Raw genomic sequence first — 26366 nt, forward strand, 5'->3', positions numbered from 1 at the left:
ACTATACTACTTGGCAGAAGAAGTGTTTATTATGATTTATTATTTATAAACGTTGGGGGTATTGCGCTTATTTTTTACATCCAGCTGTCTAGAATAAGACGCCGCCTGACGTCAAAATACCGCAACCCGCTGCTATCTTCCACATCAGAGCCAAGCCGATAAACATCAGCCTTAAACCAGCCATGACAACATCTACACGGGAAGCCCATGACACAAGCATCATTCAAAACAGCCGAGTGCAGAACGTGTCACCCAATTAAACAGCATGAGCCGCATTCACACGGACACCACAAACAAATTTTTAATCGCTGGCTCCTTCTGGGGGTTGATCGATTCGGGTATAGATTGGCCCTGAGACCCTGACAGCAGCCACAGCGCTCAAATGGCTTTGGACAGCATGAGACGAGGCTGATTATACGAGACCTACGAGCATGTTTTGTAAGGACATTCATCCCAAAAACAATCTCTGAAATGGTACTGAGAAAAGAGGGGTGAGTCACCCTGAGGTAAACTCCCCTTTATTATCACCCACATCTCGTTCACCCATTTCTCCTCACTAGAGCTCTGTCATGACAACAACCGGTCCTGCAAAAGCCCCGTGGGGGATTGTGGGTAATGAGAGAGTGCACTCAGTGTGACATTGAACGCCTGTGTGCTGTGGCGCCGCGGGCACACCTCCAGTTTAAACAAAGACTAAGCAGCCAGTCATTCATGACAGATCCTCAGAGCATGTAGCCTGTAGATCAGTCATGCCTGTGGCTTCTTTATAATGGGCTTGATTATTGGCATAATCCTGTCAAAGCAATGTCAATGATAAAAGGAATAAAGTCTCATCCAAAATCACACCGGAACATTGTTAGACGCGACGAGTAGATCAGCAGTGAGAGCTGAAGTGTTCCTCAAGCTCAAACATCCATGAAAGATCAAATAAGTCCTCTACTCCTTCACAGTGTATCAATAACGGACTGGAAATGATTCAGTAGTGAGGTTGAATGATCACATGGGAAACACTCAAAGCGAGTCCACAGGGCCATCTCTGGATGACCTTGGAGAGATGCTCTGCTGCTGATGCCTCCTTTGATTTTTTGATGCTTCTAGTTTGCAGTTTCTCATCCTGGAGTTTAATCTAAAAAGTGCAGTTTATCGTTTGGATTTGAAAACTGAGTCTTCCATTATCCATAAATTACTAAAACGGAAAGAGCTATTAATCAGTTGGTTTTGTGTTAAATTGTAGATAATAAATGTATTAAATTAACTAAATACTTACATATGTATACTTATGTTATGTAAATACTATATATGTACACACTAGGGGTGTAACGGTACACAAACATGACTGTTCGTTACGTACCTCGGTTTTGACGTCATGGTTCGTTATGGTTTCGGTACAGCAGGAGGAAAAAAAAAAACTTAGGAGTTGTTGACCAGAGACTCCAATCTTCTGCTTATGCAGTTAACATCACAGCCAGACACTTACTGACCCTATGTCACATTCATTAACGGGAAAATCACATTTCCGCAAAGTTTTGAACTTGAGGAAGGGGAAGCATGCATTACTGTCCATTTAAAACAAAATTACCCCATTTTAAGTGTTTTAGCTGGAAGACAGGAGGCTTGTAAATGCCTAACAAGGTCTATAAAAGGTGCACAACAACAAAGAACGAGCACAAATGGGATGCAAACTTCCCCTGAATGACAATCCAAGGTCTCATCACAGCAAACAGTCATTTAAGAGCATCTTCCCACATAAAACAAGGAAGAAAAGACAGGACATCATTTTAAGCCAAGTACCCCATTCATGACCCGAGTTCTTGATGCCATTACGAGAGTTTAGCAAGTTAAATAAGCCACAAACTGGATTACAAGTGAGGCAGCTTTAGGTGCATATGACAGAGAAATATGAATTCATAAATATTTATGCATTTCAAGTGATTTTTCAAAAACTGGACAGAACCGATGAAGACATCAGCATATTAAATTAGAGGAGATAAAACAGGCTTCTCATATAATGCATTAGAAAAAATACAAAGATGTGTGTAGGTGGCACATGCGGACCATAAGGATGAGGAGATGCATTTTAAAGTGGTCTGGCATTTACGAGAAATGTTATTTGGAACAATAAATGGACACAAACAGATGTATTCAACAACTATAACTATGTTAAGATGGACAACGCCATGTATATTTTATGTATTTACTGATTTATGATTGATTTATACACTACACAAAAATAAAAAAAACAATCAATTACATTAACTTTGCTATGCAATTAAATTAAGGCTTTCTGGGCAAAAAAATTCTTCATTTAACCAGTCTGCACCATCATTCAGTGTTTCTTATAAAAAAACCTGCTCTATTTTAATGGGCCGTTGATACAGAATGCGCTCTTCCAGTTCAATGTGCTACTTTCCATAGTTTTTCTATGTAAACACGCAAGACGGATGTGTGTGACTGTTGTGCTCGTGTCTCGCAAATTTTGCAGCATGTCTCACATGAGTGGCACGTTTTTAAGACACCGTGGCAAATTAAAACAATTTCAACTTTCACATGCAGCGGCGTTCATCAATGTCAGTCATCAATTCATTAATGTCCAAAAGAATGGATCAATCAGAAGATCCGGAGGCGGGGCAAGAGTTACAAGCTTTTGTTTACAGTAGCAAGTTGGCATGGCAATGGTTTTATTTGATGGCAACATGGAGAAAAAAGCATTCTGCAGTGCATCTTTTTCAGAAATATATTTCTGAGTGCTGCGTCTCATATTTTCAGATGCAAAGATGCATTCTGTGTGAACGGCCCCTAACAGGAACAGGAAATATGTCTACATTGTATTACTAAGTTGCTGTCACAAACTTTTTTGATATTTCTCTAATTGAAACTTAATAGCTTTATATGTATTTTGTAGTATGTAATTTTATTATATAAGTGTGTGTGTTTAATTACATTTTTCTATACATTTATTTTTCCTTTTGCTTATTTTTGCAAATATAGTTGTATATTGTCTTAAAAGTGCTGTATGTAAGTTTTTGACTCTACTAAAGTATAAAATTACCACAATATGTTTGCAGATATTTAAGAAATATGCTAAGTTAACATACTTTTTTATCTGAAAAACAGTGCTATAGTCAGTTATTCTCCTTTGAAAATGTGCATTCCGGGCCGGTCTTTGTTTTGGTTTGTGAAACCCGCCCACTGCCAGTTTACCCAATTATATTTCAGCACCCCGGGTTGCCAGTTGGTGGAAAACAGCACATTTAATTTCATTCACCGGGTGTAAAAAACCCTCTCCAATATTCTGAATTTGGACTGCAATACCTAGTTCAACCACTTGGTGTCAATCCTACATACAGCACCTTTAAAGGTAAGGTAGGTGATTTCAGCAATATTAAGCTAGCTTTGACTGCATAAGATCCCACCCTCCCTACAAATCATTCCTGCAAGCCTTCCATTCTTGCTTGGTCCGCAAAAGCGTAATGCAAAGCGCTAAGCGCTAGGGGGCAGCTGTGGCCTAATGGTTAGAGAATTGGACTTGTAACCAGAAGGTCGCAGGTTCGAGTCTCGGTGCTGGCAGGAGTTGTAGGTGGGAGGGAGTGAATGAACAGCGCTCTCTTCCACCCTCAATACTCATGGCTGAAGTGCCCTTGAGCAAGGTATTGAACCCCCAGTTGCTCCCCGGGCGCTGGATATAGCTGCCCACTGCTCCGGGTGTGTGTTCACGGTGTGTTCACTTCTCACTGCTGTGTGTGTGCACTTGGATGGGTTAAATGCAGAGCACCAATTTCGAGTATGGGTTACCATACTTGACAAATGTCACGACTTTCACTTTCACTTTAATGACGTATTATGTCTAATAATACTGCATACTATAAAATGAAGCTGTGACAAAATCTTTACAGATTGCGTTGCAGTAGCTCATTTAATTAACTTAATTAAACAAGCAGCAAAAACACATTTTCTATTAATCTTATTATTATAAAGATTTTAATTGAATTGAAAGCAAACATGATCCATGTTAATTACCTCCTTGTTGTTTTGTTGTATAAAAATGTAATTCAAAAATGTAATGCATTTATCTTCCAATGAAAAATTCAATGTGAGGTTATAGGATTGCTTTAATATAAATATACACTTCAGATATTGCGATATATGTTTTTATTTTTATTTTATTTACATCCATTAGGACAAGCCGAGCAAAACTCACCTTGACGGTTTGGTCCAGGGATGCGGTGGCAACACGGGCTTGTGGTCCCATCAGGCCACAGTGGATGTCAGTGATGGGGAGGGAGTGGCGGGAAAGAATGTGACGCGGTTCTGGTGTCCGGGACGAATCCAACTGCACAACGCTGAAACACAATACACAGATTTTCATTACCTTGCCGTTATGAAGTATAAACGACACACTCAGGACAACAATTAATCATGAGAGCCATCAATTCTATCACATATTATTGGTGAGATGATGAGTTAATTAAAAATTGATGAATGTGAAATATTAAAATATAATACACTGGGTATAAGTGAAATATTAAGATTGATACTCCTTTTCTCTCTATACAAAAATCAATAGCAAGCTTGTGCCTTGACCTTGAAAGTATTAGTTTGTCTAAGATTCAATGATTCTAGATATCACACCACATCCTATACTGTGCCTTTCTGTAGAGGATTATATATGCATATATATTTTTGTTTGTTTGGATGTCAACATCTGGAAAAATATCAAACAAGTCATTAAGAACCAATGCAAAGAAAATCATTCAGTGCAATCATTTAGTTATGTAATTTAAAAGCAGCAATAATAATTATTTTAAATAAATGATTCACATATATTATGTATATTATTTATTATGTAATGATTTATAATTTGTTGCACATATTGGATTATTAGACACATTAAAATAGTCCAAATTGAGAAGAAAAAATAACGTATCAAATGTCAAATATACATAGTCTCATGAATTGATGACGGAGATGTTTTTTTGGTCATTGTTCATTCTTTAGCTTTTTATTAGAAGATGTACATCACATCATGTGTATTTAAATGATATCTAACCTTTAATGTCTCATACACATCTCTTGCTCTCTGCTCCTGACACCCACTACTCTTGCAAAAAAAAAAAAAATTTTTTGAGAGTTCTCACACACTCTCATGCTTTAAATAAAATACATAAACAATAACATTTTGGTGACGTTATATGCTTTATAGTTTTTGTTTTTAATTTAAATTTTAAATATTTAATTTAGAAACTTGCAAATGTCTGTCTTTAACAACTCACATGCATCATATACAAACAATTATTTAGCATGTTAATTAGAAGTTATTATGGTTTATGTTTAAATGCTGATTTTGGTTCATTTTTTTCTTAATATGGATTATTTTAAAGTGTATAATAACATGCAGAAAAAGTTTTTATTACATAATACACAATATACATCATATATGTGAATAATTTATTCAAAAATCATTATTGCTGGTATGCCATTAACTTTATGCAAAGCAATTTTGCTAAATTATTTATTTTCATATTCGATTTCACAATTTGCCATATCCCTTTATTGTGCTTAAACAAGTTCTGTTTACTTGAAAAAAATCTGGAAATCAATTGTACTTATTTCTCCATTTCTTAAAATGGAAGACTAAATCCATGTTGAAAATAACTTTTGCAGTACAAAATGTAACAGTATTTAATGATTTACCACAATAATCTTACTATCAAATATGAAAAAACATTAGTAAACATTTAGAATATATTAACTCAAACTGACATGTTACAATTAATATTACTTAATTTATTCAGGAAGAGTTTGATTTCTTTACTTTTAGCTAATTACTTTAATTTTCCCTTTAAATTTGCATTATAAATAAGGCAACTGTTTTCCAAGCATTTTGTCAGCAAACTGAACTTGTGTAGAGTCACACTGCTAATGACTGTTGCATGTGTCTGGCCAAACGATCGGCCTCAAGAAAAAGACTGAATGAGAGAGATGCGAAAAGGAGAAGGAGATCCAGATGGAAACACAAGGGCAGATAGAGTGAGACGAGACAGAACTGAACCCCATTCTGTCAGCACCGCTGCATGACGCGGCACCGCTGGGTGAGCTCAGGGGCCGACCTGTCTTCAACAACATCTGTCATACACATCTGCGTTTTTATGTCTGAGAGAGTGAGGATAATTTCTGATTTGTACTCAATTTTACATTTGCATTAATTGAGTTTCCTAGTTCTGGGTGATGTCCATGTCTCTCCTTCTGTCCACAGTGTTCATCAGAATCAGAATCAGAATCAGAAAGAGCTTTATTGCCAAGTATGCTTGTGCATACAAGGAATTTGTTTTAGTGACATAAGCTTCCAGTACACAGAGACAACAACAACTATAATAATAATAATAATTCCAAAATTAAATAAATTGTATGAACAGTGGTGCTATGGATGATAATGGAATAGAATAGAGTGAGATGCAGGGATGTACTAGGATGGAGGGGTAACAACTAAATATAAGGATACTGCACATTTTTACTGCATAAGTGGGGAACATTTAACCGTTAATGAGGTCATGTGAGTTATCATAGCAGTCTACAGTTCTTCAAACTTCTGGATTCACAATATGAATCAGGGTTAATTAAGCCCATTTCACACTGCACGTTGGTCCCGGAAAATTGCCGGATCGCCTTCTGTGTGAACGCAAACCCGGGTTGGGGACCTAGCAACATTGCTGGGTTCAGTCCCGGAATGAGCTCTTTGTGAACAAAAGCCAGTACCAATGCCGTAAAGGGTGTGTCGTAGTGATGACGCATGTTATCATGCGACTCTTTTACCGGGTGCTTTGAAGGCTGATCAATGTTCGCAACAAAAAAATATGTGCAAACTGTAATGAAGCAGAGATCAGTTAGCTCCTCACTATCCGGGCTGAAGCTGAGATCGTTCGCCAGCTTAAGTGAAAGTTAACGTGCCTAGCGTTTTCGACTTGTCCATTACACATCACATCCTGATGTCACGTGTCATTACGGGACCTTTATGGGTTGTGTGCACACACATATTCCAGGAAATCACTGGCAGTGTGAAAGGGGCAAAATCTAGCGACCCGGGAACAATTGCCGGGAAACATTACACGTGTATTTTCCAGAATCGCAGTGTGAAAGGGGCTTTGACGTATTATATCAATGCTCCTAGTTTCTTTTCATTTTCAAAAAACTGAATATAAGAAGCTTTGTTGTGACCATAATGGGGAATGATGGGGCTTCTTTGGTCAAAAAGATCAAAAAGAATCACTGGTCTCATGTCAAAAGTGTCCACACCTGATCCTGGTCTCTATACATACAGTTTTATCAGAACCACAAAAAATGTTTAAATTAATAAAAAAAAATTCAAATAAAATAAAAAGTGACCCACTGTGACTTAGGACAACATATACCATTATAAACTCATTATGACATCATAATGGCATTTATTTGCACTGGCTACCAAAACCTGCTCGCATAAAATCAAGGCATTGATGTTTGCATACAAAACCACCACTGGCTCCGCACCCCTTTACCTAAATTCATTTCTTCAGAGTTATGCGCCTCTAGAAGCTTGCAAGTGAACGTCGCTTTATTCTGCCATCTCAAAGAGGCACAAAATCACTTTCACAGACTTTTACATGAACTGTTCTCTCCTGGTGGAATGACCTGCACAACTCAATCCGAGCAGCTGAGTCCTTAGCCATCTTCACCAATCGGCTAAAACACATCTCTTCCATCTTTATTTGACCCTCCAACTCTAGCGCTCTCTATTCTAAATCTATTCTTTAAAAAAAAAAACTTGCCCTTTTTTAGATTTGCGCTCTATTCTTTACTAACTGCTTGTTTTCTTAAAAAAAAAAAAAAAAAAAACTAACACTAGCTTCTGTATTCTATTTGTATTCTGCTTTCCTTTTATTTTTTAATAATAATATACATTATCATGTAATATATTTAATACATTTCAAATGTTGCAAAACATTTATATTGCAAATCAACACATATTTTCACATTACATCACCTCTCTCCCCAGCACGGCATGATTGGCTGGAATAGTTCCTGTATCAAATGAAGGCCCACCTTCTGAAATACGAAATTGATGATTTAATCCCGGATGATTGTAACCACTCTAAGCTCGTCTGCCTTGGGAACACTAGCGTGTCTCCCACATAGTGATAACACTCATTGTGTTCTCTAGTGCAGCTCAACCAGGTCTCGTCCCATTCGTCGATCTTTGTGATATCACAAATCCCGGAAAATATGCAATGTAGTCCAAACGAGTCGTTCGTTGTAGTTTTTGAAAAGTGATTTCTGTTAAATAAAATATCTCCTTTTGAATTGAACTTTGAGCTTTGTAACTTTGCAGATCTTTTTTATGCTCAAAAAGCAACATTACAGACTAACTAAAGCTGAAAAAGTTAAAAAGCATAATTGCACCCTTTTATGTGATTATGTGATTTAGTATGGTGGTTTTCAGTTGTGTTTTGTGGCATGTGTTTTGTGTCTGGTATTGGAGTGGTCAAAGACAAATTGCAACTATGGTTGATAATAAAGATGCATTGTATTGTTTTTAAATGTATTTTTGATCAAATAAATGCAGCCTTGGTGAGCATAAGAGACTTTTTAAGAGATTTTTTTATATAATTACAGAAGGCTATAGTTAATGAAAACAAAGAGACTTTGTTGTGACTGACTGGCCACGTTAGAGTTTTTGGTTTGACATAAAAGCTTTGCGCATTTCTCTGGCAGAAGGTGTGTCTACTGCAATCAGTCTCAGCTCTCACTCTGTCCTGCATCCGTCAGTGAGTCTGTGTCCCCCTCTCACACTTTAGATTCCCCTCGTTATTCACAGTTCTTCATTCTTCATGCTGCGCTGCGCTTAGCGTCGCTCGCTCAGCAGCAAGGTCACAGTCAACACAAACGGGCACGATTTTACTTACAGAAGAAACCCAAGTGCAGAACAGGGGCGATGTTTACGGGCAAACACGATTAAGCTGGTGACAACATGCAGTAAAGGAATCAATAAGACTGGTGTTGCTAAGAATAAACATAAATACACCCGGCAAACAACAAAACGTGATCCAAACAAAGTCATGTAGTTCCAGAGGTGCATGCACCAGTTAAACAACTGCCACTGAGATGGGAGAAGCTCTTCTCTGGTATTAGGATCAATGACAGTTAAAGGGTTAACTCACCCAAAATGAAAATTCTGTCATTAATTACTCACCCTCATGTCGTTTCAAACCCGTACGACCTTCTTTCATCTTCAGAACACAAATTAAGATATTTTTAATGAAATGCGAGAGCTTTCTGATTCTTCATAGACAGCAATGCAACTAACACGTTCAAGGCCGAGAAAGGTAGTAAGGACATCCTTAAAATAGTCCATGTGACATCTGTGGTTCAACTGTAATTTTATGATGCTACGAAAAAAACATTTTGTGGGCAAAGAAAACTAAATTAACAACTTTATTCAACAATTTCTCTTCTTCCTTGTCAGTATTCGACACGTTCATGAGAGTACCAGAATGCAAGCTCTCGGATTGCAACAAAAATATCTTAATTTGTTCCGAAGATGAACATAGGTATTATGGTATTATGGGTTTGGAACGACATGAGGGTGAGTATTTAATGAGAGAACTTTTAATTTTTGGGTTAACTATACCTTTAAGAGTGTCCACAATAAATAAATAAATAAATAAAAACACGAGCAAAGTATTCAAGTTTGCTTCATTTTCTTTCTTTTTTTTTTACTTTTATATCATTTTCCAGAAAAATTTCAATTTATTGTCATTTGGTGTAACCAAGTCAAAAGTAACCACATCTTAATCACTATTTTTGGGGTCACACCACATGACATCAGTGTTATTTTTGAATTATTTATGTACTATTAAAAATTACTGATTAATTTTGTTTATATTTTAGATATGTAGTATTTTTATATTTAATTTTTTATTACAGTTTTCATTAGACTTTTTATTTATTTTATGTAAGTTTTTTTTCTTTACCTTTATTTTTATTTTAGTTTTATTTATTCAATTTATTTTATTTAGTTAGCTGTCAAGGCATCGATTTTAATTTTTCATTTAATATTTATGTTTTATTTTTATTTCAGCTTAATTTAAATGAATGAAAACTATTTTAATATTTATAGTCTGTTTTAGATAACAGTAATGTCAATGAATGATATTTTACAACCTAAACGAACAATGCCATTTCATAAATATTTCAAATTATTTGATAGTTTAAAGAACAGTTTTAGACCATTTATTTTTATTTTACTTTCAAGAACTTCAACTCATTTTCAATTTTTGTTTTTCCATTTGATATTTAAATTTTATTTCAGCTTCATTTAAATGAATAACATTTTTAGTTAATAACAGTTTTAGAGAAGATTAACATCACTGAACAACATTCAACAACCTAAGCTTAATGTGCGTAAATGTGCGTCATAAAAAGATTAAATTATTTACTAGTTTAACAGACATGACTTTGAATAATGAAACATTACGTCAAACTACTTAAGTTTTTGAAAAGGAAACCTTATTAAATCTCTTTTAATTTTCTTTCCAGGACACTTGCCATTTTGAGTTTTCACCACTTACAAATACATAAAAGTGAATTTTAGCTCAGAAATAAAAACACACTCATGAAGAAGAAGTGTATTCATGTGCATTCTGTCTATGACTGGCATTTTCAATGTATTTTTGAATATACAAACAGATTAGACAAAAAAAAAAAAATGAGCATCATTAAACCATTAAAGACCTCCCTGGTCTACGCTGACAAATATTCCAGAGAAATGTGACATTTATTGCAGACTCAAGCATATTTTGTCATCATGGGAACGTTCAAAAGCATTTTATGAATTTCTGGGCCCTAAAATGCCATCTAGATAGGCAGCTCACTATCGGAGAAACGGAGCGCAGTGAACTCACACGTCTGTGTGTGATTTCTGAAGTCGAGACCTCTCAGCAGCATGTGAGGGTCAGGGAATGTTGATTATGGTGATGGCTGAGAGGTTATTCTGTCGAGCGATACAGATACAGAATAATAGATGCGCGTCATCTCCTTTCAAAACTCAGAGACAGGCAGACGCTGAATTATTCATCCTGGTTTGATGGCTGCGAGCCTCTCTCCTGCCTCCTTCTTTCATACATTGCAGCCCATGGGCCTGGTTTAGGGATGGGCGATATCTTATCGTTTGCAATATACCGGTAAAAATTCTCCCCACGATAAAAATTAGTCTTCCCACGATAATAACGATAAAGTCTAGTTGATGACACATTTCTGTGTGCGACTGTGTGGAGTGATGTGAAGGAATGCGGACGTGAAATTGAGCAGCTCCTCCTACAATCTGGAACAGGTTTGGATAACACTGTACAGTGCGACAAAAATCGGTCTGAGCCTTGAGTAAATGTACTACAGTAGCACGTGTGCAATACAGTTTTACATGTGTATGAGTCGTTTACAAACCTGTTGTCCAACAAAGATATTATTTATTGACGTGCTTTTTCTCCATATTAACTTCATAACAGGTTTCAAATAACTTATTTTTGAGATCAGATGTGGTTTCGTATCACAGAATAAGGCAGAAATCATACTATTTTTATAGCATTATATACAGTGATAAAGGCTATGTCGATTACTATTGCATTATAAATATACTTTATTCTTATGAAAATACCCAAGATTGCTTGAAGAACACAGACCATGTATTTTGTGCAATCGCGTGTTTATTGTCTTCAGGTTTCCTCAGTCAATATTTCTCTATCTGTGTTTTATTCAGCTACAGCGATCACTGGATACCTCTGTCCATATCAGTGATTTCCTGGAGCATTACTTCTACTGTGCATATGTGGAGTTTCTGCGCAAGGGCGCCCTCCGGCTTCCAGTATGAAATAAATAGTCGTGTGTACTGCTCACAACACCCTATTTTGGGTAAAACTAGGAAAGATAATACTTTTCTCTAAAAAAAACAGGATTCCCTAAATTATCGTCATTGATATCGTTATCGCAGTAAATATCAGAAATTATCGTGATACATTTTTAAGCCCATATCGCCCATCCCTAGCCTGGTTTACCTTAACTAATGCCATCAAGCTAACATGACCGCGAGACATCACTGGCCTTCTCCTTCAACCTTCAGTTCAAAACCAGCTGTTACGTCAAATACAGCAGGAAGCCTCAAACCGCAAGTCTTCAAAAAACATACCACAAGTTTGGGCATCTCTCGTCAGAGAGCTTTGAGATGAATGTCTTTGCTCATCAGTCTCACCTCTATGGCTTCAAAGTAAGTTACTTCAGATCGATAACAATAACAGTGCAGCACAATAGAGACGGACAGATCGGCTGAACACAAACAGCTTGGAAGCCGAATTGAAGCAACATATCTGAAAGCAGTGAAAAACTGCCTGAGGTTAGACAAACCAGAGCTGCGGTTTTTAGCCAATTAAAAGTAGTTTTTCACATGCTTTAAATCTTAATTACTCTGGTTGAGATGTTCTTAAAGCCATCTCGAAACAAAGTGGAGATGTAAGGTTGTGTATCTAGATTTATTTCACCTGCTGGAAAACATTGAAAACACTCACAGCGCCATCTACTGGCCGTAATGTGGAAGCGACCCTGTTTCAAAAAGCCTGAGAAAGGACATGTCTCATGTCTCAAAAAAAACCAAGATTAAATAAAAATAAACTTATTTCTGGAACATTTGGTTTTTTTACATTGTGAAATTATTGTAAAAATAAATAAACAAAGATATCACACGATACGCCAGAGAAGTATTTGTTGTACTGTCTTTGTGATGTTAAAATAAATAAACAAATAAACAAACATATGTGTGTAAGTGCTGTAAAACGATTTATCGCGATTAATCACATCCAAAATAAAACTTTTTCTTTACATAGTATGTGTGTGTACTGTGTTTATTTATTATGTATATATATAAATACACAGTCATGCATGTATATATTTAAGAAAAATGTGTTACATTTATATATGAAATATATTTATATAAAATATAAATTAAATAAATATAAATATGTAAATATGTGTAAATATTTTCAAAAACATATACTGTATGTGTGTGTATTTATATAGACATAATAAATATACACAGTACACACAAATATATTATGTAAATAAAAACGTATTTTGGATGCGACTGACAGCACTTATACATACACACACACACACACACATATATATACATATATATATATATATATATATATATATATATATATATATATATATATATATATATATATATATATATATATATATATATATATATATACCATTTTATTAAAAACATTTTTTTTTTCATGACAGAATGATTTTCAACACTATATTACAAACCCAACACAAACACGCATATTACAGTACTGATACTGTCAAAATGCAAAAAATACATACATAACAATCTTACATTTTTGTTTGGGACTGAAATATAACATGAAAATATGCATATTAAAAGATTATAGTTTAAAATAATTTTAGAAATATTTTATTCTGACCAATTTTAGCCTTCATCAGTTCAATGTAAATGCTCCTGCAGTGTTACAAATTAGTCTGATCATACTCAATTTTCTAAATTATTGAAAGCATAAACACTATGCATAATTACAAAAGAATTAGCACTGCAGGACAGAATATTTTCCCAAAGGCTTTTCATGTAAACAGAAGATTTTAAAGTCTGATGCGATTAAAAATTAAAACACATTAATAAACCAGCAGGTCAGCATACAGCTTAACTGAAATCATGAAATCATAAATCTAGAGGAAAAAAACAGTGCGAACAACTTGCCACATTTTATATGGGCTTAAAGTGCAAACTCTGAGCTTTGATTTGAGGGTATTCTCATCAGAATTGGAGGAAAGGTTAAGAAATTAGAGCTCTTTAATAAATGTTCCTCCCCCATTTTTCAAGGGACCATAAGTAATTGGACATTTGAGTCAAAAGCTGTTATATTGACAGATGTGGGCTATTCCTTCGTTATGCCAACATCAATTAAAAGGTCTGGACTTGATTCTTAGTGTGCCATTTGCATTTGGAAGCTGTTGCAGTGAACCCAAATCATCCGGTCAATGGATCTCTCCATACAAGTGAAAGAGATAATTGTTAGGCTTCAAAAACAAAACAAAACCATCAGAGAGATAGCAGGAACATTAGGAGTGGATAAATCAATACTTTGGTACATTATGAGAAAAAAAGAACGCACTGGTGAGCTCAGCAACATAAAAAGGCCTGGACGTCCACTGAGAACAACAGTGGTGGATGATCGGAGAATCACCACAGCAAATCCAGAGGGTTCACAAACAAGGACAGATTAGACTGGAAAACTGGGTCGGGCTTTCTGGGATGGTACTCAAATGGTTCAGGTAATACTTAGAAGGGAGAGGCTATTATGTGAGTCTAGGAGAGCATAAGTCTAAGTGGATATCCATGACATGCGGAGTCCCACAAGGCTCAATTCTTGCACTTAAACAACTAAAAATCAAGTCAGGAATCTTGGTGTGATTCTGGAATCAGACCTTAGTTTCAGTAGTCATGTCAAAGCAGTAACTAAATCAGCATACTATCATCTCAAAAACATTGCAAGAATTAGATGCTTTGTTTCCAGTCAAGACTTGGAGAAACTTGTTCATGCCTTTATCACCAGCAGGGTGGACTATTGTAATGGTCTCCTCACCGGCCTTCCCAAAAAGACCATTAGACAGCTGCAGCTCATCCAGAACGCTGCTGCCAGGATTCTGACTAGAACCAGAAAATCTAAGCATTTAATACCAGTCCTCAGGTCCTTACACTGGCTTCCAGTTACATTTAGGATTGACTTTAAAGTACTTTTACTCGTTTATAAATCACTCAATGACCTAGGACCAAAATATATTGCAGATATGTTCACTGAATATAAACCTAACAGACCACTCAGATCATTAGGATCGAGTCAGTTAGAAATAACAAGGGTTCACACAAAACAAGGGGAGTCCGCCTTTAGTTACTATGCCGCCCGCAGGTGGAACCAGCTTCCAGAAGAGATCAGATGAGCTAAAACATTAGTCACATTTAAATCTAGACTCAAAACTCATCTGTTTAGCTGTGCATTTACTGAATGAGCACTGTGCAATGTCTGAACTGATTGCACTGTATCTTAAATATTCACTGTATTTTATGTAAAATCATTTTCTATTTTAACTGTTTTAAATTCATTTTAAATAAGACAATTTTTAAATCATTTTCAAAGTTTTAAAATTGCTTTTTTTTTGTTTTTTAATTATTTTTCTTCATGATTAATTTACTTTCTTTTATGTAAAGCACTTTGAATTACCATTGTGTACGAAATGTGCTATATAAATAAACTTGCCTTGCCTTATGATTATATTTATTTGCCCAATTACATATGAGCCCCTGAAATTGGGAGAACTGTGCATAAAAATGGTTGTAATTTCTAAGCTTTTTTCCCCTTGAATTAAAACTTAAAGTCTGCACTTCAATTTCATCTTGATTGTTTCATTTTAATTCTATTCCAGTGGCATACAGAGACAAAAATTAGAAAATTGTGACAGTGTCCAAATGTGACCCTGGACCACAAAACCGCTCTTAAGTGTCAATTTTTCGAAATTGAGATAAATAAATCATCTGAAAGCTGAATAAATAAGCTTTCCATTGATGTATGGTTTGTTATGATAGGACAATGTTTGGCCGAGATAAAACTATTTGAAAATCTGGAATCTGAGGGTGCAAAAAAATCAAAATATTGAGAAAATCATTCTTTAAAGTTGTCCAAATATTTTCATGGAACATGATCTTTACTGTATATCCTAATGATTTTTGGCATAAAAGAAAAATCAAAAATTTTGACCCATACAATGTTTTAGAAAACTTCTATATATTATATGTTTTATATGTCCCTTTAATATAAAACATATAATACATGTTAACATAACTGATGATATTCAGAGAGTTAAACGACTTGGCACAAGCTGATTGGTTCATGCTGCATATGCAGCGAATGAGCTTACTGCCTTGCATTTATATGGCTGGCTAGCATTCACTTGAGTTTCCTGCAGTGTGCTTTTCTCCGAAAGCCTCCACCTTCCCCAGCTCCACCTGTGTACATCTGCTACGGGTTATTTTATATGCTATTTGTGCAGCAGCAGTATGTCTTAAATACTCACAGCGCCATATGCATTGGTGTATGCAGTGGCTGTTTCATGTTTTTGTTTTTGTTTTGAAGCAGCGGTATTAAACTACAGCAATAACCAACAGCAGTATAGCAGATCTATTCCACCAAGACCAAATACATTAACACTGTCATATCCATCACCATGCTAAAATCTTCAGAGAGCTGTCATGATTGATCTAAATATATTATGTCACTTAAAGGGCTTGTTGTATTATGGGAGAAGAGGAAGCAAAAATAGTAAAAAATGTTTTTGCTTTTTTTTTTTTAACCAAACTTCCAAATATTAGTAAGTTCATTACTCAAGCCAAAAAATATACTTCAATACCACTTCCTGCATGTGCAACTTTGAAAACTGAGGAAACCTCTGTAGATAAGCTCTCACTCATTAAGGTCAAGACTTATAACCACAGGAACAGATGAAAACAAAAGAGAAATGATTAGTGAAGCCTTAAACGCACCTGGAGAGATTCCATATGAGAGCCAGATTGTCTTTCCCTCCCGACACAAAATGACTGCTGTCATCAGTGAAACAGATGCAACTCACGTCCTGATAGTGTCGACTCAAAATAGCCAGCAAATTTCCTGTTGACATCTATGAGAAAGTATTAAAAGAAAGTTAAATGTGCCCACAATAAATCCAGTTTAAAAGACATGTGCCAAGAAATATAAACTCTTTGCATTCATATTGTTCATATGGTCTTAAAAAACTTCATTTTCAACAAAAAAAAAATTATTAAGTAATTACTTAAGTAATGTGTTGTAACCATAAAGTAAAAGGTACATATTTTTCTAACACCTTAATATATGTGAGTTATTTTCAAAGTTTTAAAATATATTTTTCAAGTATTTTTTTAAATACTGTTAATTTTTATTTTATTTTATTTATTTATTGGAGGAGTTGCACCATATGACATTTTACAACCTGAAATAATGTGTCTAAATAATTTAATATTTAAAAAGACTTCGGCACACAATCACAGTCATTCACACAGTCAAATTATTTTTTCATTTATGCCCCCCAAAATAATACAGTGTATTTTAAGTAAAAAATCAGCATAGAAGAGCATGCTTTTTAAATGTCTTTTTAAATTTTAAATGTTTTTAATGAGTTAACTAAATAAGAATTATGTCAAAACAAAGAAAAACAGTGTGATATTTCTTGATGACCAAAGCCCTACTCCTCACCTCCCACAGGTATATAGCTTCAGCAATGCCTGCCAGGACATAGAGGCCATCAGGAGACGCACAGAGACACGTTACGATCCCAGGACACACAATCTTCTGCTGTAGCTGGTCCTGAAAGGTAGTTCAAAAGTTATTCAGAGCATTTAGAAATGCTCTCACAATACATGACTAATGAACATCAAAAATCGACATAAATTCAAAGGGAGTCACAGCCATTAAAATCTCATGTTTAAATACTGCATGAAAACAGAGTAATAATTGTGTTACATTTGAGTGAGAGCAGATATTTCTGGCTGTAAAAAGCTTTTATATTAATAATTTTTGGCAGGTGCACTTATAGTTTCATTCACTGAACCAAAAGAAATAAAGCTGTCTATTTCTAGGCTGCCGTGTCAATTGCTCATGTGACTTAAATCACAACTCCATCATCTATAAATCAATGGTTATTTATTTAATCTGTTAACAATGATAAACCAATAAACTGTTGACTATTTATTCAGTAGTTAGTCTACATATTACATCACGAGCAGACATATATAAATAATGATTACTAATGTTTGTTTTTGTGGCTATTCCCATGGTGAGAAAATGTTAGAAACAATCTGTTTATGCTAAAAAACTATATTTGGTTTAACTTAAACTTTTAAACATTTCTTCAAAGGTGTCAGCGGAGTATAAAAGGTTTATCACAGGGTTAAAATCAGTACAATCTAATAAAGCATGCTTCATGGGTAAGGGGTTTTGACAGAAAGCACATGTTGGTGGATATTCTCCTAAAATTAAAAACTTCAGCACACTGCTTATTAAAATATGAGAAAGACTTTATATTATCAGTGATGACTGCAACATGCATATTACGCTGACAAATAACATGGTTGTGATATTTTTTTACCATTTACCAATATTTTTAAACTAATATTTGCATGAAATATAGCTTAGCTTTTTTTATTTTGAGTTAGTACGATGTGACATACATTTTTAAAAAGTACTAAGGCTTTCGTGTACTCTTTAATTGATTTAATCGTAAAATAATAGTACAAAAATTATAAAACGTTGTGCACCACTTAAGTCACCGCTGTCCATTAACAATTATCTTCTTTTAGTTAACTAATTAAACTGAAAAACGCTTGTTCTGAACAATTATGATATTTGTTACTCACTTATTGAGTGTAACATCAGTAATTCTTATTTTCAGATGCAGTAACGTTAGCTCTCTAAGTTACCCACCTTTCTTTGGATCTCCCACACGTTTATGAAGTTCTTGCCGAGTTGAGCTCCTAATATGTATTCTCCGTTCAGGACTGTTAAAGACCTGGAGGACGTGTTACCTCCGCGATAGGACAAGAATTCTGACCCGGAATGAGGGTCGAAAACCGCGCAGTTAAACAGCTGCCCCGCTGAATCTGCAGACAGAACTACCTCCACGGGCGCCGACATGTTGGATACACAAAGCGCGATTATTTTGGAAGGCGTCGTGGGCGGGTCTGTGCAACGTCATTTCCGACAAAGCAAGGAATTCTGGGTATTGGTGTTTTACGCTGTCACGTGTGTTTGTTTCGTGTTTCGTGTATGTGTGTGTGTTATGGTGCATTTAAAATATCGTCTCAATTTTTTTTATCCCCTATGTTAAATGTTCCCCTAATTTTAAAGTAAATGTTACAATGTACATAATAGAAGCAGACTGAAAAACGTAGTCATAATTTTATAATTTACATCGGAGAGGGTCGCGCCCTCATGGTGGCCGACATGTTGGGATCACGTGACCAAATAGCTAGGCTATTATTCGCTTTAATTCAGTATCATAATAAATTAATAAATATAGCATATTCCTAAAAACATACATCTTTTAGTATAAGTTGTTTATTTTTTACATTTTTATCACAGTTGCGTAATAAGTTACCATAGTTTTATGGTTGAAGGTAGACTGTTGTTGTTCTGTGTGTGTGTGTGTGTGTGTGTGTGTGTGTGTGTGTGTGTGTGTGTGTGTGTGTGTGTTTTACTCTTCACCCATCACTAGTCAATATGTACTGGGAGCTCTTTCAACAGATTATTGTTAAAAATGCTGACATAGTAATGATGGAAAGGTTACACACATTAAAGACTGTCTTTTATCAAGTCATAATTAGAGAGTCAACATTGTAACTTTATTCAAAAATAGCTTTCAAAAGGTTTTCATGAATTTCTTAAAAAAAAAAAAAACAGTCATAAAACAGTGCGATTAAATTTCTGAATAGCTCTTAACATTAATATCTCATTGGCATATTAGCCTGGTTACTCCAAACAAAAATAAATACAATTCCGAAACATCTAGACCCTAAAATCTATGGATTTTTTCCAAATGAAAAAAGTCTAAAGAAAAAAAAGTTACCAGCAATGAAGTACAGCATACATTTGTTGAAGGTGAATAAATTCTCCATGCTCTCAGCCGTGCCACCAGAAATGTTTGCAACACAAATACCTTCATTAACTACACATGATCATAAATTTTTCAACAGCACTTCCAAATGACGATTTACATGTGCTTCAAGTCCACAAGTGCACCAGAGCAGTGTCCTCAGAACAGTGTTGCACCGAAACACGTATCCAAATACTCCATCATCCAGCCTTCGTCTCGTCTCTGAGAATAAACCAGAAGGTCATTAGAACACAGGATACTGATTTATTATCAACACAGACACAACAGAGACTGTAATCACACTCAGAATATGATCCAACTAATAAAAAAACACTTACATGATACTAAAAGCAGACTAAGGCAAACGATCACAGCCAGTGTGACACTACTTGTGGTGATTCCTTGGCCTCCGCTGTCTGTGAGATCAAGATGATATTCAAGTTCATGTTCACTGTGGTCCACGGTTTTGCACTTTGTGCTATGGTGAAATGAAAGATAATTAATCACATATTTCAGCAGCAAAATGCGATCGTTTAAACTCATCAGTACGATTTTGAGGGATATTTTCACGTTGCATGTTTTATAATCGAATTCGAATAAATCAAGAACTTTTTCAAGTGCGATGAAATAGTTGGAAGTGGTGGAAGAGATGGTGTATGACTTACAGCTGCTTCTGTAAATAACGCTTGGTGGTCTCGCAGGCCTGTTTCTGCTTCTCTGCAGCAGTTTGGAGCTGTTTAGAAGCGAGGTGTAAAGCCTCACACGATTCCAACTCCTGGGCCTTCAGAGTTAAATTGTGCTCCAGGGCTTCAATCTGGTCTGAAATGATAATGAAAAACTCTCTTCAGACAATAAAACTTGTAAAGTTTTTCTATGTAATGCAATTAGTATGAAGCCTCTCGCAATGTCTTCAAACTCTCTTAACAATATGCCAAACATTCTTTGAGGAAAAAAGTCCATTGGGTTATAAGGCAGTGTCTAGGCACTGCGTAACTTATCAGTTCATTACTTAGAGGACCTCGGTGATGTCAGAGCACTATTTTGGGTCCTAGCTGGTAGCTTGTGTTGTTCGCTTACTGCTTTGTCTCAAGTTCAACACTGGTGTTAAAATATGGTCTTTGTGTGAAACATTTTTGTGGACATCACACCTATCCTGTTTTATGAAAAGTTTTTCCAAAGTCAGCTAACCGCTTTATCGGGCGGGTAAAAGGGGCGAGCGAGGTGATATTAATCAGTGTTTGCTACAGTCTCTCTCGCTCTTGTATTGCATGTTATTTTTTGTAGTACCCTGCAGCTGTTTCGTGAGCCAGGAAATCCTTTGCAAATTAAACAATATTCTGAGTTTGAAATGTTCAGTATAAATTTGGATAAACAGTACTGTTCCCTGCTGGAAATAAACAGTAACTTTAAGTGGCTTTGTGGTCTTAAAAGGTTGGTTTGAGGTGGTCTTATTTAGGTCAAGATGCTCTCCCACCTGGCAAAGCTGACTTTAACTGTTCTAGATGGTCTCCAGTCTGGATTTAAAATAGTTTCCCAGCCTAGTTAAGCTGGTCTAAAAAAAGCCTTTAAATTATGATATTCTGACAGTTAGAGAATACAACATTTGGGGTCAGTATTTTTTTAAAGGAATAATTATTTTATTCAGTATTCAAAGACACATTAATTGTATCAGGTAACACTAAAGGCTTTCACATTTCAAATAAATACTGTTCTTCTTTTTAACTTTTTTTAAATTCATCAAAGAAATTGAAACAAAAATATATATTCACAGTGTATCCACAAAAAATATGAAGCAGCACACAGTTCTCGACATTGATAATAATCAGACGTTTCGTGAATAATGTGACACTGAAGACTGGAGTAACGGCTGCTAAAAATCAGCTTTGAATCACATGGAATAAGTTTAAAATGTGTTCATTTAAGTTGTTTTAAATTCTAATGTTTCACAATATTTGGGTTAGGGTTAGGGTTAGGGTTAGGGTTAGGGTTATTGCTGTTTTTTAAATCAAATAAATGCAGTCTTGGTGAGCAGAAGATGCTTCTTTAAAAAACATAAAAAATCTCAAACTTTTAAACAGCAGCATAATTTTTACTTGCATTGAACTCAACAACTTTTTCTGCGAATTTAATACATAAATGCACAGGGCAAAGAAATCTGAGCAAAAATAAAAGAAACACCACTCGTTACTGCGCTTCATGTTATTACACCACCCACTGAAGAGAATTCCATGTCACAAACAAGCCTTTCCTATTTGTTGTCTCTTCTGAGTTTCTATGGTTACATGGGAAAATGTATCTAAGAATATCGTCAGAGAGAGAGAGAGAGAGGGAGAGAGGGCTCCTTTCATGCCTGCTCTGATGAGGGGAAAAACTCTGACGTGAATTTTCCTACCTTTCTGCAGGCTGATTTCAGCAGTGAGGTTCTCCTCGATGAGTTTGTATTTTTCAATTTTGCTGTCCAAAACTGTGATGTTTTCCTTCAGAATAGCCTACAGAGAAACAGAAGCTAAATTAAGCACAAGTTCATAACCGGGGTGAGGTTCGGCTGTGGATGTTCGCACTAAGACATTAAGGTGTGGCTGTCAGATCTCACGGGTGTGTGAGTGGACGCCACCACCTCCAAAGGTCAAAAACAAGGCCACAAAAATCAAGCAAAAACCTCTCTGAATACAATTTAACACCCACGTTTTGGCAGAAACACAACAACCCTAGGAACAATGTGAAGATTATCAGGAAAGTGTTTTTTTTTTGTTGTTCTCCAGGAAGAGCTGGGATTGATATCCTGCCCCCTCAGGATACGTGTTTAACGTTTTGATCATTTGATTTGGCATATATTTGCATAACTCTACAGATTTGACTTAACCTGAGCTGTTCTCTACTTCCCGTTGGGGCTCATTTTGTAAAACAAAACAGTTTCATATCTGAGTTTCAACTAAAATAAAACTTAAACTTTTTTTTTTTTTTTAAATCTACATGTCACTACTGAGGTTAAGGCTAGAAGTAACCCAAACAAGAAGATAAACTCACGTTTTCTTGCATGCTGTCATTCAAAGAGATGGTCAGAGACTGTATTTGCTCCTTGTACTGGTCGATTTGCTTCTGCAAAGTAGTCTGGTTCCTCCATCCCTGTCTCACCAGTTCCTCAAGAGCTTTTCGGTCTTTGGTCCACACGATTTTTGCCCCTTCATGTCTCTCCCTGAGGTCTTGCATCTCCGTCCGACACTGACTGGCTCCTTTCATCTCAGGCGAGGTGGCCCATACCACAATAATGATAAGAGAGATGATGGACCACAGGGCCAGGCAGGCGATCACAATGTTTCGTGTAGTCTGAGAAGACTTGGAGCTGGTCATCTTGAGGCACGCAGGCTGGAGGTGTCCGAGAAGAACAAGCTGGTGTGTGCAAGTCTGGCGAGAGACTGTCTTCTAAGTGATATGAAACTTTTAAAGCCTGGGTTTCTAAGCTCAGCTCAGGAAAGGGGAGTGGCTCTGCTCCTGTGATGGGACCTGCCGTCCAGTTCCTCAGCCCTGTTAAAACACGGATTGCTGCAACGTGACATCAGCTATAGAGGCTATCCTCACCGTTAGTGGGAAAAACCAAAAAGTCGCCTCCCTCCTTTTTTTCCTGAAAGACCGTATTTCAGTTTCCATTCCTCGGTTCTGGGGAGTGTCCTGGCAGGGGTCCCCGATCTTAGGAGAGTGTTTTATCTTGGACTTATTTTGAGCGTTTTCAACAGGAGCAACTCAGTGTTTCCTAAACTTTTGCCAAGAGTGTCCATGCCCCTTTGAGTCACACAAACTCACACATACAGCAGCTTTTAGGAGGACTGACTGTATGACATCTTCTGTTTATCTCTATATAGATGATATCTGTCACTCTTTATATCGATATACTGTCTGATATTAAATATTAAAACTTCATAGACCTCACCCTCAGGCGTCCTCTGCTGGTTTAAGAGCAGCGCTTCAGACCTGGTTCGAGTTAGAACAGACCTTCGAAATTCTGTTGCTCAGTGTTTCCAGCGAGTGATGAGTCATCAGTTGTGGGGTGCTTACATAAATAGGGTTGTGGCTGTTTCCATGGGCTGTGGCCCCCTTGTATTGAATTCCTGCGATTGAATTATGAACTCTTGCAAGATTCTATCGCATTGTGAAATAGATTTTGTCAGATTTGGGAAGATTAATCTAGCAGTTTTGCACAGTTCTGGGGTGGAAGATTATTCATTGTTGCATGCATCCATCCATCCATCCATCCATCCATCCATTTTCCGAACTACTTCGTTTAATTAAATAAAATGTACAATAAACCAAAGGTAAAGTTTTAACCTTGTAAAGTCTACTGCATCATATTTGACATTTGCTGCAAGTAAAATTCTTTATAATTGTAAAAATGTCCACCTTCAGGTCATACATGTGTATTTTTGTTGTGAAATCTTTACTAAGTAAACATTTATATTGCTAGTTACAAGATTAACACTTACTGGACTAAAAAAACGTAGGCTTACTTGATTTTCAGACATATTATCAAAATGTGAGCTTCAAATATGATACAACAGGTCTTTGAGTAACGTTTATTTTATTCACCTTTCAATCAATATTGTACTGCATTGCACTATTTTGCTTCCACACAAAAAAAACGTATTTAAATAGCATCTAACTAAAATGTATTATAGGTAGATATAGAGCAACAATTAACATTTATGACACTTACAAATTATGTATTCACTGATTTATATTGCAAGTTAACAAAAACCTTACTTTTTGGCCATCAGCAACTACACAAAATTGAATTATTTTCTCTCAGTTTGGGTCTGAAATTTTGAATAAAACCTTTTTTTTCATCCTTAAGTATGAGATCCATATTCTCCTATAGAAAACAATAAAGAAATAAATAAAAAAAATCCAAACTTTTCTTTTGTCCTTTGTTTTTTGTTTTTCCATTTAGAAAAAAAATAGTATAGACTAGTAATTTATATATCAGTACAGGGTTCATAAATGCAATGCTGGCAACACCCAGCCAGCTTTCCACATTAATCTTGTTCTTTGTTTGCATTTAAAATTTGCATGTGTACATTGACAACGTCAAGAGCTACCCTCCGCTGTAACCCCATCCAGCAAGAGCAAAGGGCTCTGACAGGCATTTTGCACCAGTACTCAAAAATGCTCACTCACTAACCTAATGAATTTGAAGTCCCTAGTTCCTTAGATTCCATTTGTGTCTATTCTGGGCAGAAAGCATCAGGTTTAGATTCCAGATTGAAAAACTCACAGTGAGTTTGTAGATGTTCTTATTTAATGTTCTGTTAATTATTAATAATGGAGAAGATGATAAATACAACAACTGGTGCATTCACAAGACATACAGAGAATGCATATAAAGGGGAAATGAGTATATGAGTGTATTTGCATCTCTCTCTTTTTGTACTAAAACATAACTTTATTATAGTCAGTCATAAAATATTAATAACTGGTACCATAAAAACATGGCAGAATGTATAGTGATATATGCGTAGCACTGATATATAATAGAAATGTCAAGAATTGACAGAAGTGCTTTGTAGTGTGACATATAACCTATACATTATTATCCATCAACTAACATTTCTAATTCTCGTGTACTTTTAATGAGATCATATTTATTTTGAGACTACATGGAACATCTGTACTTTTAAAAATGAATGTCACACCACACGACTATTGAATAAAGCCGGATCTAGCATGTCGTTGATGTGACATGATCTGGGTTTAATTACGTTTTATGTAAACGACGACTGATGAAGATGGGTGATAAATGGACAGTAACAAGGTCGCACTTGTTTACAGTTGAGAGCGACACACATGCCCTTTTTGTGGTCAGACTCTTGAAAAATCCAAACAAACCCTCAGTGAATAATTACAATTTATTGCAAAATGTAGTTAGCAGTTATATTGCATTCTCTAGTTGGACCTTTACTTCTCCATCAACCCCAGAAATGAAGCAATCGCTTTCTGGGTTATTAGATTTAGCACATGAATAGAGAGCGCTTGTGCAGAAGCTGCAAGCCTGCCAATGTAATATCGACACAGAAGAGCAACCTGCTCACGTGTGAAAAGTAAGAAAAGATTCTGGTATAAAAAAATATGCCACTTTTCCTTTAGAAAAGCAAAATGTATGTATAATTGTATTTATTTTAAGGACTAATTCTAAATATTAACAAGCATGCATATTATTAGCATACTGGCTGTTTATATAAAGCACATATTAAAGGCTCGTTCTGCATGACCATAATTAGATTCTCCATACCTAAACTTAACAACTACAGAACATTTCTAATTATTAATAGGCAGCAAATTAAGAGTTTATTGAGGCAAAAGTACTAGTTAATAGTAGGGCTGGGTATTGACACAAATTTCACAATTCAATATGATTTCTATTCACAAGCCTGACATTCAATTCTGATTTCCATTCGATTCAATATCAATTGTTTTGCATATATATTAGGTACAATACATGACAAATTTTCTAAAGCAAAAAACATAAAAAAATCTCTAATCAACTAATGCTGTAAAATATGCACGAGACTCAGCTGGTACTACATTGTAATGTTCAGGGTTAAAATGAACTGATT

At 35.7% G+C, this 26366-nt stretch overlaps 2 protein-coding genes across 2 annotated transcripts in view; both read right to left on the reverse strand.

The window, feature by feature from the left end:
- The window catches only part of wdr18 (WD repeat domain 18), a 61558-nt gene extending 42718 nt beyond the window's left edge, over positions 1–18840 (reverse strand). The window contains exons 1-4 of the mRNA XM_042734500.1: positions 18594–18840; positions 17367–17477; positions 16640–16773; positions 4199–4340 (exon numbers count right to left, since the gene is read on the reverse strand). Coding sequence (XP_042590434.1) covers positions 4199–4340; positions 16640–16773; positions 17367–17477; positions 18594–18803 — 597 coding nt within the window. The 5' untranslated portion in view covers positions 18804–18840. The remainder of the gene's footprint in view (positions 1–4198; positions 4341–16639; positions 16774–17366; positions 17478–18593) is intronic.
- Positions 18841–19485: 645 nt separating this feature from the next.
- si:ch211-1a19.3 lies at positions 19486–23515 on the reverse strand. The gene is made up of 5 exons (XM_042734501.1): positions 22789–23515; positions 22154–22250; positions 20427–20580; positions 20100–20239; positions 19486–19983 (listed from the first exon to the last, which is right to left on the reverse strand). Coding segments are annotated over exons 1-5 (717 nt in total). The 5' UTR covers positions 23113–23515; the 3' UTR covers positions 19486–19981.
- Positions 23516–26366: the final 2851 nt, after the last annotated feature.

The sequence above is a fragment of the Cyprinus carpio genome, chromosome B11 (assembly GCF_018340385.1).
Source record: "Cyprinus carpio isolate SPL01 chromosome B11, ASM1834038v1, whole genome shotgun sequence".
NCBI classification, from domain to species: domain Eukaryota; kingdom Metazoa; phylum Chordata; class Actinopteri; order Cypriniformes; family Cyprinidae; genus Cyprinus; species Cyprinus carpio.